The sequence below is a fragment of the Vanacampus margaritifer genome, chromosome 2 (assembly GCF_051991255.1).
Source record: "Vanacampus margaritifer isolate UIUO_Vmar chromosome 2, RoL_Vmar_1.0, whole genome shotgun sequence".
Classification (NCBI taxonomy): Eukaryota; Metazoa; Chordata; class Actinopteri; order Syngnathiformes; family Syngnathidae; genus Vanacampus; species Vanacampus margaritifer.
Window position 1 is genome coordinate 55,458,874 of NC_135433.1, and position 12,998 is coordinate 55,471,871.

A 12,998-nucleotide genomic window follows, 5' to 3' on the forward strand; every position below is an offset into this window, starting at 1 on the left:
CCTGTTTCCTCAGCACAGGTGATGTCATCTTCAGTCGACAGCAAGTACTCAAATTTTTTTTTTAAGTTTTAATTGTTCATGAAAAATAGAGAACTTATCACATTAATTATAGACAAAATATTATCTTCTTACTGTTGAAAATGGCTCAATGAGTCAAGTATCTCTTTAAGAGTGCTTGCCGTCTTTTTTGTCCCTGCACATATTGCTAGCCCTGGATTGTTATGTTGTTAAAGGAGTAAATAATTTGTTTAAAAGAAGAAAGAAAAATCACCACGGAATTCTTGTCTTGTTTTATTAACAAAACATTGAATGAAATCAATACATAACTCAACAGGCAGCTGGCTGCCAAGTGTTCGTAAAAAAAAAGAAAAAAGACTGGCACTAAAAAAATGAACAAATGATCATTCAAAACAATATAAATAAAAGGTAAACAGTGACTATAAAAGGGTTTGTGAACTAAACTTCAAGTGAGGGTGTGAAGACTACATGAGACTGCCAAGTCTTCTTCCTGGCAGACCCTTCTTTCACATGTTTGCATAATAGAACATGCACGCACATCTCCTTCAATATGTACCATTGCATTTAGATCTATATTACAGTGGATCCTGCTCTTGGTGGCCCGTGAATAGTGAAAATCTGCATATACGGTAATTGATAGCCATGATAAATACATTGACAAAAAAAAAAATCAAATCCAAAGAATTCCTGTAAGTGGTGATAAACCACTAATAAGCGGTTTCTAGAAAAACAAGGGTTGGTTCCTGCACCAAGAAAAAACATAATATTGAAAATAAATTGCAAATGGGTAAATCCACTGGTGCCAAACTGCAAGTATACGGGGCTCCACTGTATTCTAAACACTGATAGTTCAGATAATCACTTTTCCAATACGTATGCTGTTGTGTAACAAGGTCATTCTAATAGAATGAAGAATAGAAATAGGATCAGATGAACAAGATTGTACAGATAAAATCAATGCCTTTCGCAAAAACAACAAGAATTAAGGTAATGAACTTTGTAAGGCCTGCAAAATCTTGAAAAGAACACTCACTGCCTTGATCATCTAACACAAATTGACAAGACGAGCGGACGCTCCCTGATTCAACCATTAAGTTATGCAATATTGCTGTGACTTGAAGTATAATACATTTAATACGCACAAGTCAGTTGACATTTTTATATTCTCGTTGCATCATATGCACTCAGACTTGAGGTGTCCTTTTATTCTTCAGTCATTTCTGCGCCTTGATGACAGACATGCGGATAGGTTGGTTGCATGCCTTTACATGAGCAGGGATCGTGCGTGCACTTTACAATTCAAGTCTTGCTTAGTGCTTGCTCATGCGGGGTTGAGATGGTGGAGTGTGGTTCGAGACCTGCTCCATGTGGAACATGCCCTGAGACAACTTTTGTTGTAATTTGGCGCCATATAAATACAATGGAATTGTCCTGGTCGGAGTTCCAGAAGCTTGTGAAAATGGTTTATCAGCAGACATGGAGATGTGTCCACGAAAGTTTGCACCCATGTGCTCAACATGGTTGTCTCTTTGGTCTCTTTTTGGAGTGAGCTTCAAGCTTGTCAGAGTGAGCGACACCTGAGTTTGGAAACGAGCAGCATCTGTGGTTAGGTGATGGAAATCAGGCGGCATCTTGCTGTGTGTCGGAGTTGTATTTGTGTTTTATTGATTTATTTTATTTGATCAATGGAGGCTGTTGTAGGCTCATATGTTGTCTCCTGCCATAGAAGTTTTGAAGGGCTATCCTCTGCCATGTCCACCTCCAAAAAGTCGGGCAGGTCGCTATCATGGGAAGGTTTCTCCACAAGTTGACTTTTCCGTCTTTGGCAAAAGCCAGACTTGACTGGCCCAACCAGAGCAAGACAGATGGCACTGAGCCCCATCCCGACAGCACAGGAGTAGAAGGCAGCACCGTAGTTATCTGTGATATCCACCAACACACCTGGAGAGAAAGGTAAGCACACTTTAGGACAGCCGAGCAATGACGGCCAACCAAATTGAGATCTTCCCCCCAAAAATGTTATACCTCCTAGAGGTGGTCCAGCAAGTCCAGCAAAGCTCTGAATGAAGACGTATACTCCCACAGACGACGCCATTTTGTCGATGCCCAACACGTCCTCCTCGGCCAGCATGGGGATGTGCGTGGATCCCACCGTGCCAAGGAAGTAGCCGTAGATGGCGCAGCAGACCACCAGACCCCAGAAGTTCCACACGATGGTGAAGGCCACCAGCACCAGGCACAAGAAAACAACACACCACAACAACACCAGGATCTTTCTGCAAGTGACTTTGTTCAGCAAGAACCCGATGGACAGACGGCCAAAGATCTCAGCCACCGCCATCACAGAGAGCATATAGGACGCCATGTTGGGCTCCACGCCATGGCTTTTACTAAGTTCAATGATGTAGAGCTGAGGGGCAAAAAAGCCCAGAGTGGCAAACAGGCCAAAGAGTGAGTAGCAAATGAAGGCACCGTCCTTCAGGACGGAAAAGTCCAGCAGTTTGGATTTGGATGGTTCTGATACTTTTGGTTCAGCATCCACATTGAAAGGGGACGAGGGTGTGGACAATGACAGTTCCTGGCCCGCTTGGTCCTGCAGCTCCCACTCTACTTTGATTTCCGCTCCCGCCATCCCCAAATCCCCATTTGAGGCAGAAAGGGACGTGACCCCTGAGTCCTCTGAACTCTGGGAAACTCCTGAGCTGATGGAGGTTTTGGTTTGTTCATTCTCCAGCTCATAAACCTCCTGCAGTTGCTCCATAGCCAGTTCATTGTATTGCTTTTCAAGCTCTGGCCGGATGATGATTGGACGAAGAAGAAGGCCACAACCAATAATGCAAGATTGAAAACTCCCAATGACAATGAAACAGTGCCGCCATCCAATGTGCTCCTTCAGTATCGTGAAGGCTGTGGAAACACAGTACATGTTGGAGTTTAGTATGTGAATACTGAGTCAAGCTCATTTTTACTTGTAGTTTTAAAGATCTTTCATTCACAATACTGCAGGCACAGACATTCTCTCACTTTTTGGAGATGATTGAGGTGATTTTATCACCGTCCTTTCGCATGGTGACTAGATTTTTGATTATAGCTAGCTTTGTATTTTGTTTGACTTGTTTTTCAAATCCAGCAAGTTTAAATTTGTGTTTACAAAAGGAGGTTTTATTTTTTCAAAAATAATTTATTTTAGTTTAGTTTTGATTAGTCCCCTGTGCCCCATCCTTTTTTTTTTAGTATATGGAGTATTTGTCGATTGCAAGACAAAAAAGAAACAGTTTGAGCTTACTTCTTTTGGATGTTCCTAAATACCGAAAAAAAAAAATACAACAAAATTAGCCTGAAATGAATGGACAAAGAATAAAATGAAGGTTAGTGAGTTTCAGTTAGTTTTGTAGTGTCAGTAATTTTTATTCTATTATTTACTCAACAAAAATATAAACACAACACTTTTGTTTTTGCTCCCATTTTTATGAGATGAACTTGAAGATATAAAACTTCTTTCACATACACAATATGACCATTTCTCTCAAATATTGTTCACAAACCAATCTAAATGTGTGATAGTGAGCACCTCTCCTTTGCGGAGATAATCCATCCCACATCACAGGTTTGCCAAGATCAAGATCCTGATTAGACACCATGATTAGTGCACAGGTGCGCCTTAGACTGGCCACAATAAAAGGCCACTCTGAAAGGTGACGTTTTGTTTTATTGGGGTGGGGGTCTGGGGACTCAAAAATCCAGTGGGGACTCAGAACAAAACGGCACCTTTCAGAGTGGCTTTTATTGTGGGCTGTCTAAGGCACACCTGTGCACTAATCATGGTGTCTAATCAGCATCTTGGTATTGCACACCTGTGAGGTGGGATGGATTATCTCGACAAAGGAGAAGTGCTCACTATCACAGATTTACACTGGTTTGTGAACAATATTCGATAGAAATGGTGATATTGTGTATGTGGAAAAGGTTTTACATCTTTGAGTTCATCTCATAAAAAAATGAGAGCAAAAACAAAAGTGCTGCGTTTATATTTTTGTTGAGTATAGTTACGAAAACGTTTTTTTTTTTTTCAATTTTAGTTGTAGTCATTGCATTTGTTTTCGTTATCTCTTATAACCTTGGTCTTCAGACTGTGTGGACTGAATGCATTTAAGTGCCTGACCACACATGCACCTGAGCAACAAACAACAATAATGGACGCCTGCTTTGAGGAGTGTTGATGAATTCCAACATTCCAATAAACACAGAGCTCTCTTTTGTTTCGCAAATACAGCGTTGCCATTTGGATTTCAAATGCGTGCAACGCATTTATCAATGGGGATGCGTGGACCAGTGCGGCTGTGTGGATCCATTATGACATGAACCCTTAAAATGACATATGAATGGCATAATGTCTTTGTCTATGGCCCATTTGCAAATCCAAAGCGTGAAAACTCGTACAGTATTGCAATTATAACTTGTACTTTTTTTTTTCATTTTCTTATATATATATATATATATACAGTATATGTTTTCTTTTCTACTTGTACCCCTTTGAGATCTTGCAATGTAAGGGGCATTATAAATAAAATGTATTATTATTATTATTAATATTATTATATAATGAAAAAGAGGGTTATCTTTGACCACAATGTCTAATACAGTGTGTTGGAAGGAACATTAAAATATATGCACCGAAACACTGTCATGTTTAGATTCTGTTTTCCTTGTGTGTCTTCCTTGTCTTGTTAAGTGTGATCCTGCCCTTCCTCGTGTGATCCAATCAGTGCCCTCAGCCACTTGTCTTGCCCAGGTGTGTCTTGTTGTGTCGTTAGTGTCTGTGTATTTAGTCTTTCTGTCTTAAAAGCTGAAAGCAATGGTTAATTAAAACATCACCTGGGGCAAATGCAAATATGGCGAAAGATTCTCCGGAAGAAGCAGCAGAGGTGACGAGGGCTCGTCGCGTGGAGAAGTACTGGGCAAGTATTGTGACGGTGGGGAGGAAGGTAAGGCAGTAGCCGAAGCCTGTAAACAAAGAGGAGACAAGAAAAAGGGGGCATAACAGCCACTGGCCCGCATGGTAGGAACACAGCATGGCTAGAGGGTTGGGTCTAAGGTCAGGGTGTCAGGTCACTCCTGTATCAGTGCTGGCCGGTTGCTTGTGGGGGTGCAGCTTTACTACAACAGCAGCTAAAAGACAAAGGCATTTAAAGACAAAAAAAGAGACGGGGAGAGAAGAGAAAAGGGATGGTCGAGTTAGTTGTAGTCAGTTAAAAGGTAGACATGGCAGTCAGGGTGGGAGAGCTAACAGTGCTTTCTGTCCAAAAGGAAAATAAAAAGTCTAGGGATGCACCGAAATTGAATTTTTTGGCCAAAATGACAAAAATGAGAAATGCTTGGTCGAAAAGCCGAAAAAAAATTATGCCAATTTTTTTTATTATCATTGCATTTATTATAATTAATTACAATTATAATATTACTATAACATATTTAGGCCTATTTAGTACGGGCATTTGAACAAAGCACAATATAAATTGAAATGCGTCCACACCACAGACATCAGAAACATGTTGGCGAATGGTACATTAAACATCAAACGCGAGGTGAGCAACTGAGCATTTTCTGGCGGTGCAATTGCACTTTATAGTCAATGTACAGTACTTCGCACGGGTGCATGCAGTGCGGATGACGCATTTGTCGGCTATTAGGAATGGGACACGGTGCGGCGCACTTAAAATCGGCACATTCACATGTTCACCAAGGTTTAAAAATAAATACATTTCTTTGCACCAGCCGGCTTTGGGAATGGACTGCAAAGTCACACACGGCGTCCTGAACAGATTTGTAGTCACCCGCAGATAGTGGTAAGTGTTTACTTGTTTAAAACAAGTAAAAAAGTGGAAGAGCTCGAGGGGCTCTCATCAAAGAAAAAAAGTAAGGCGCTGCAGGAGAAAGAGTGGCTCACCTGTAGTGTAGTACTCAGCAGCGCTCTCTTTTTTGACATAGTTTACCAAGTGACCTTCTCAGTCTCCGGTGTGCACAATGAAGCTGCCGGTACTCACAAACGCCAGTGAGCAGCAAGGCGGACACTCACTCCCGTGTTTGGTGTTTAATTCAATGTTGTTGTTTTTTTGGGGGGGCTTGCGTCACCACAACATGCTCTTTCGGCTTTAATTTTATTCCGGCCGAATGCCGACAATACAAATTTTTACCATTTTCGGCCGAAAATTTGCAGCAGCAGAATATTCAATGCATCACTAAAATTAACTCATCATCTGCAAAGGAATTTTGAATCTATTACTTTCATGCAGTCAATGGGATTACGTCTGAGAATGATTTGTGTCACAATTTACAGCAGTTGTGTCCATCTATCATAGACAGTGAAGTACACCTTCATTGGATAGTTCTGGAAGAAAGCAATTTGGCTGTTGACACTGCTAAAAGTCTCTTTGGTTCAAAATAAACAAGGTGTCTGACAAGGCATGTCGGCAACAGTATAGCCATCACTGTAAATGTCACATGGCAGGACAGACAGACAGGCTGGTAGACTACACACAGCTGGATGCAGAGGTAGCTGAGCTTCAGATCAATTACCTGAGACTATGCCAATGGTAATATACATCTCGTTGATGGAGTTGGTGAAGGCGGAGGTAATGGTACCCAAGCTGACCAAGAAACCCCCCATCATTACGGTGGGGCGATGGCCAAAGCGGTTGCTCAACATGGTGGACAGAGGGGCTGTGGATCAGAAACAGACAGGTGATAGTTACCTTCGTACAGAATGAGATCACAACACAGTCTATTTCATAAAGGGTTGAATGAGTGTAAAAAATAATATACCATGTTTTTGGACCATAACTTATTTTCATAGATGCTGGTCCTGCGACTTGTACACAGTATATGAAAATTAGAGCTGAGACTTACACCAAAAATTCTTCTTCCCCGTGGTGTGGAAATACACACAAGAGCGCACTGCTTCACTCCGACCGTTCAGAAACTCAGAGCTAGTTGCCACGACTACCGTACTTCTTTGAAGACGACACGAAGAACTTCTTATTGAACTTTCTATTATGTTTGCAATTTAACATGCGGCCCTATTGCCATGTGTTTTTTTTAAACAAATACAAGAAATACATTAATCTGCATTATAATAAACATTATCAGCTTCATTATACATATATATTTTGGTTTTATAGGTTAGGCTAGGCTTATGCTAAAATAAAGGCAAATGAATTAATATGAAAGACAGTTTATCTATTTCCATTTAAGTTGCTAAGCACTTTGACTTGCATTCTTTGCGTTCTCTACAACTTGACAAAATTCTACCAAAAGTGTGGCGTAAACATAAATCAGATTACAACAATAATGCTAACAAATCTTTACCACTTCAACACATGAAACTTTTGGTTTCATAAAACGATGTTGGTTACTGACCAAATTAAATGAAGCAGATTTACCCCCAAATTGCCACCTTTGTGATTTGAAAATTGCATTCCACTACATTGCGATGTCTATTTGATTTGGAATGTTCAGCCTTAATTTCTTGCCAAACTAATCAGCATTAAGTTACTAATATATTGCAAACATTCCTAAGTACCCACAGACCTTTGCTTTTATAAAACACACTATCCATCTGCTATTTCACCCCGATACACGCTCTAAACAGATTTTCGATTTTTTTAATACTGTTAGTGTTTAATACAAGATCAAATAAGCCATTAATAACTCACCAGTAAAAGTGAAAATGAAGATGCAAATGGAGATGGCCCATGACACCCTACTGTTACTCTCATCAAACTCCTTCATCAAATCCTGGAGAAAGATCCCCAGGCTCTTGAGGGTCCCATAGGTGCAGAGCTCTACCATGAAGAAGGCGACAGCTACAGCCCAGCCCCAGCCACCTTCGGGCACTTCTGAGTAGACATTTGGACCCAGGCAACCTTGGGATCTGGAAGCCATGATGACTGCAACGAGAAGTGAAATAGTGCTTGACTGAAATGTGGTATACATTTATTTTATTTTAAGACCGTGCAATTGATTTGGATGAGACAAACCTGTCAAATATAATTGTTAAATTCTTTATGGTGGAGAATGTCATTGTTCCATGTCACTACAGTTGAATCATGTGCTTGCTATCTTCAATCTTTACATTTTTCTATTTTATAGTTTACCCTTGTAACACAAACTTGAGAGTTGCACCCTGATTCGAATGTATCTTTACATACAATGACAATAAAAGCTTTCTATGCTTTTCTATTCTAATAGCAAATGGAATATCATTTCATATGCAGTTGGTGTGCCATTTTGGGCAAGGTATGTTCATTCAAATGTACTGTGACATGATAGTGAAAAAGGTCACAACCCTCCCCCAAATCCTCCATCCTCAAATCTCTGAGTAGTGACTCACCCAAAGTGTTCCATAAGAATGCCCAGATTAGGTAGGTAAGAGAATGTAAAGAAAATTGTGTTGTGCAAAAAATGAAACACAAATCTGCCCAAAGCTGGGGAAAGGGTAGCGAGCTGTGTAATTAGAAATGAGAAATTGATTTCTCTACTTTCACTTAAGATCATCATGGGACAAGATAAAAGTGAACCTTGACTAACCAATGCAACTTCTGATGCACACCAGTAGATGTTATCAGCTTTGAATATTGTTATCAGCTTTGAATATTGACATATTAATTAATACTTTGTAAATCTAGCACAAAAAACAATCACGTGGCTTACTTGCAAAACACAAGACAGCATTGTGTGTGAAAAATTGGCTCAAAATATTAGGAAAATGTCTTCCGCAACACTTCATTAATCTATGTATTATCCAAAAGATAGTAGAGTTGCTAAAGTATGGAAAGTTATGCCTATTAATAATGATTGGGCCCTTGAGAAGCTAAACAGAGTATTGAGAGGCACAGATTACTAGACAAGATACCTTCACCCAAATACAACACATTTGATCAAATGTGGGTTGATGATCCACTGAAGAATTTGTCAAATTATTTTTTAATTAAAACTCTGTGTGGCTCATAACGGTCTATTTCAGTAGCTAAAAAATGATCTTCAGTTGTTCCTCTCTTTAACAATGACAAAAACACGGTATTTACCAGAGTAGTGTTTAAACTATGGAACATATTGTAAAGGAAATATCTGACTACACTTCCCTTTAGCTATAGGCAGAAAATAGATGGGCAGAAAACAAATGACTTTACTTTGTGTACTGTTGAATGACCCTTACATGAATAAATTGTGTTTTTCTGTCTAATTGCAGTATCTATCTATCTATCTATCTATCTATCTATCTATCTATCTAATCTGGCTTTTGGAGATAGATGCACTGTGTCATGTCGTGTTGGGATTTGTACGCAGACTACGCTTTCACAGAGCTTAATACTTTTTATTTTGTGTAGTTATGTTTCACCAATGCGGCCACTCAGGGAATGTGTACCATGTGGTCAGGACATCCGCAGTGCAGGGGGGATGGTGAGCGGTGAGCAAGTGTGCGGCATCCCAGGGGTTTCTTGAATGCAGGCTGCAGGATGACTCGAACCAGCCCTGAGCACACTTTTACTGTCCTCTGCCGTTTGCATTGGGTAATGACAGATATTGGGATATGTACCTTCATTTTCCACCCAAAAATCACCTAAATGTAATAAACCTCGACGCTGGCACAAGTGTATTACTGTGCTCTGTTTCAAACGTGCTCTGTTTTAAACGCTGGTTGTACCTATCACAAAGCACATCCACACGAACGCTAGTAACAAAGCAGCCCGCGGAGACCATAGACAGCATCCAATAACTGCCGTTGCGACGATAACTTATTACTCACCGGCAGTGAGGCGACCAGAGGAGAAAGCAGTTGAACAGAGGAACTGTATGTAGCCTTCTGGTGAAACTAACACAGAATTTCTATCTCCTCTTTCTTCCCCATCGCTTTGCGGTGCTACTCGATAGTGAGGAGTCGAACTCCAGTCTGCCCATAAAACGAGGTGACTTGTCGCTCCACGTGAATCATGAAACAGCATTAACGATTTGGTCTAATTTACATAGGCGGGAGCAGCAACAGCAGCATCTTCTCGTCTACACCTCCAGTCGCCGCTCAGGCAGTCACTGTACTCTGAGTCTTGCCTGTTTTGGCAGCTCTTTACCGGCTCGAGCTGGTATTCAAACGCGGACGCGCAAATTTCTCTGCCATGAACGCGCAGAGCTCAGAAAGCGGTTGCGTGCAGCTCAGAAAAGCACGCAAGAGCTACGAATGCAACGTAGAAAACCACTTTGTATGGTCCGGCTTTTTCATAATTACTTCAATAGCAAAAATAAACTTTGTTTGGTATTACGGTTTCAATTGAATGCGGTGTGTAGGCTCTTATAACTTCTTCTTTTTAAGTAGGCTTGCTGAATTTCTTTTCCAAAAATAATTCTTATGTGCAGAATATGTTGGCATCTTATGCAGGCAACCTGTCGCATTTGACACAAGTCAAAATGGCAGTCAACTCGGAGAAAGGAAGCTCTCTGCTCATTGAAAAGCATTGGACTGAATCGTTATTTGATTTGTGAGGATTATTTTGATTTCAAAATGTGATGAAATGTTTGACTATTATAACAATCTGCCTGGTTTGTATACTAGTCACAGGCAAAAGCAATACAATACGCTGTTTGTTTTCACTGTGTTAAAGAAGCATTTGTATTGCAGAAATATCAGAAATTCGCGGAGTTTCAGAATTGTCACTAGGTGCATAATTGTATATGGAAAGCCGGTTTAGGCATTGTTGGATTTCCTAGCAAGTGTGTCTAATCCATAAACTACTACGCTTGTTGTCTTCCCGAGTAAGACAACTCAGCACACTAGTAGACCGACTATAGGGTCAGGCATGGCTCCAGATTTTTTTTCTCCCAGGCTAGTGCTGAGAAAATAAATCTAAATAAAATGCTGGAGGTGCTTAAAAACTGAGGTTACAGATATTTCGGACGGGGCCCCTATAGCATGGGTTTTGTGACACACTAGTTACTAATAGAACTAGGTTTTTTTTGCAATGAAATTGTTCCAAATCACTTATTCAAAGTGTTATTAGATGCTTAGCTAACTTTTCTCATCCAAGTTATTCCAAAGACGAAGACGGCTGGGACAGTAGTTGAAAACCAAAACAGCCATCAAAATGTTTGTTTTTTTTGCAGATCCCCCGCTAGTAATTGCCATTATTGGTAGTTAAATCAATTTTAAATCACTAAAGCAATTTTTTCTTAAATTCACATTGTCTACATTTCAGGATATGGCTATTATAGATACAGATTAAACATTTTATTAACTGCAAAAAAAAAAAAAACTCCATCATATTATTTTATTATTTTATGTTTACAGCTACGTTTGTTACTGTTACTGTGATGATAGGGTAAATATTAAAATAATAAAAGTTAGACTATTATTTTAGTGTAATTTTCCCATGTATGTTAGCGTGTGTCTGTGTGGATGAATGAGATGCATGAACTTTGTACACTGTCGCTTTATGAAGTTCATTTTACTGACTTGAGCAGATTATGGGCAGAGCTGACACATTCAATATGGCGGAAGCGCTTACGCATCCCCGCAAATAGGCCATTTCATTCAAGGCTGGGTCTACGTATATTTGAGGTCTATGAGCTAAACAGGTTTGCTCCAGTTGAGAAGCAATAAACCGGCTCACACCGGCTTTCGTCGTGTGCGCTAGGAAGCCGGATCTGAGAAATAATGATTCACGATGTGGAAAGTCTAGTAATTAGAACAAAGCGTTACCTTCTCCGAAGTTCAATTCATTTCCTCTCAAACATGAGTCAGAGTATGACACAGTGACACTGACACAGTGCTTCAACAGTGAGCTGATGTGCGGGATGAAGAACAAAACAGCACCAGATGTTGCTTCAACATTCGCGGTCCATTTACAAAGGAAGTTTACAAACCAACAGCATTCGGACACAATCACACTCGGTTGGAAACCCCGGCGAGTGTTTTGTCACATTTGGCAAAATGTTTCATCAAAAGCTGGTCCAAGCTTAATTGGACAAGTTTCCGGAGAATTTGAATAAACTACAATACATATTTTTACTCACTTTGACAGCTGATTAATTTGCTGGAATCTTTCCTTTTTCCCCCCTCAACAATGCATTTTTAAAATACAGTATACGATCATAAAAAATACACTTAATACACAACTATTTAAAATTTTTGTGAGTGAAATTAAAATTTAAAACAGTATAATGCAGATTTTCCATATTCTGTATATAATGATTTTTTAAAATAATTCTCTCAAGTAGCCTACATATGACAGTGTATATGTACTTAGAATATAATCACTCACCTGCTATTGGCTTAGGCTGACACTTCTGTATGTTACTCAAAAGTGCCCTAAAGTACACGGCTGCTTCAACCTCAGTCAAAGGCAGAGAGAGATGAGATGCAGGCATGTGTTGAAATGTTGGCCAGCCTTCAAATCTGATTGGACTTCGAAATGCCCATTCAAAACCACTGACAAATGGCCTAATTAGGTTGGGGTTTTTGGTGGGGTGCTAATGGAGGGTGGTGGTGGTGGGGGAGGGGTGTGTGACTGACATATGGGTGTGCATGAGTCTAGAAAATCAGATTAAAATGTCAAATAGTCTACAACATATGTTTGACTGAATACTGTACACAACAGCAGTATTCTCAACCAGTGATCCAGGCCAGGCACATGAGAGCTTTTAAGGTACTTAATACCGTGGGAAATGATCAAATTTCACTTATTTGGTCCCAAAATTATGTAGTAATAATGTATTTTTGTTCATCTATGCCAGCGATTTATAGTAACAACAAATAAATGACCTATTAGATGGCAGAAAATTGGCGTGTATCGTGTTAATGTCATGCAGAAATACAATTGGGGTTGTGGCTGTCTTGACAGTCTTCTCGACTTCGCATACCAAATAAATTACCCGACCAGAAATAAAACCCTTGAGCATTAAAAAAATAAATAAAATTAAGCTACTACTCGAAATAG

The 12,998-nt window shown here is 39.9% G+C and overlaps 1 protein-coding gene across 2 annotated transcripts; it reads right to left on the reverse strand.

The window, feature by feature from the left end:
- Positions 1–278: 278 nt before the first annotated feature.
- slc16a6b (solute carrier family 16 member 6b) lies at positions 279–12,468 on the reverse strand. 2 transcript variants are annotated; one of them, XM_077559051.1, is made up of 6 exons: positions 12,324–12,468; positions 7,728–7,961; positions 6,592–6,735; positions 4,894–5,022; positions 2,044–2,925; positions 279–1,959 (listed from the first exon to the last, which is right to left on the reverse strand). In XM_077559051.1, exons 1-6 carry the CDS (start codon positions 12,427–12,429, stop codon positions 1,688–1,690), a joined length of 1,767 nt encoding a protein of 588 aa, XP_077415177.1. In that variant the 5' UTR covers positions 12,430–12,468; the 3' UTR covers positions 279–1,687. The 2 variants fall into 2 exon arrangements, with proteins under 2 accessions (XP_077415177.1, XP_077415176.1); XM_077559050.1 differs by lacking the exon at positions 12,324–12,468 and adding an exon at positions 9,821–10,155.
- Between the last annotated feature and the right edge of the window lie 530 nt (positions 12,469–12,998).

Bases quoted from the DNA above. Each gene is read 5' to 3' on its own strand.
- slc16a6b (XM_077559050.1), bottom strand. From the start codon at position 10,016: ATGCTGTTTCATGATTCACGTGGAGCGACAAGTCACCTCGTTTTATGG. The intron at 5,023-6,591 runs GTAATTGATCTG...CTTTGTTTACAG, and splicing joins TACCATTGGCATAGTCTCAG to GCTTCGGCTACTGCCTTACC. The intron at 2,926-4,893 runs GTGATGTTTTAA...GTGTTTCCACAG, and splicing joins CATATTTGCATTTGCCCCAG to CCTTCACGATACTGAAGGAG.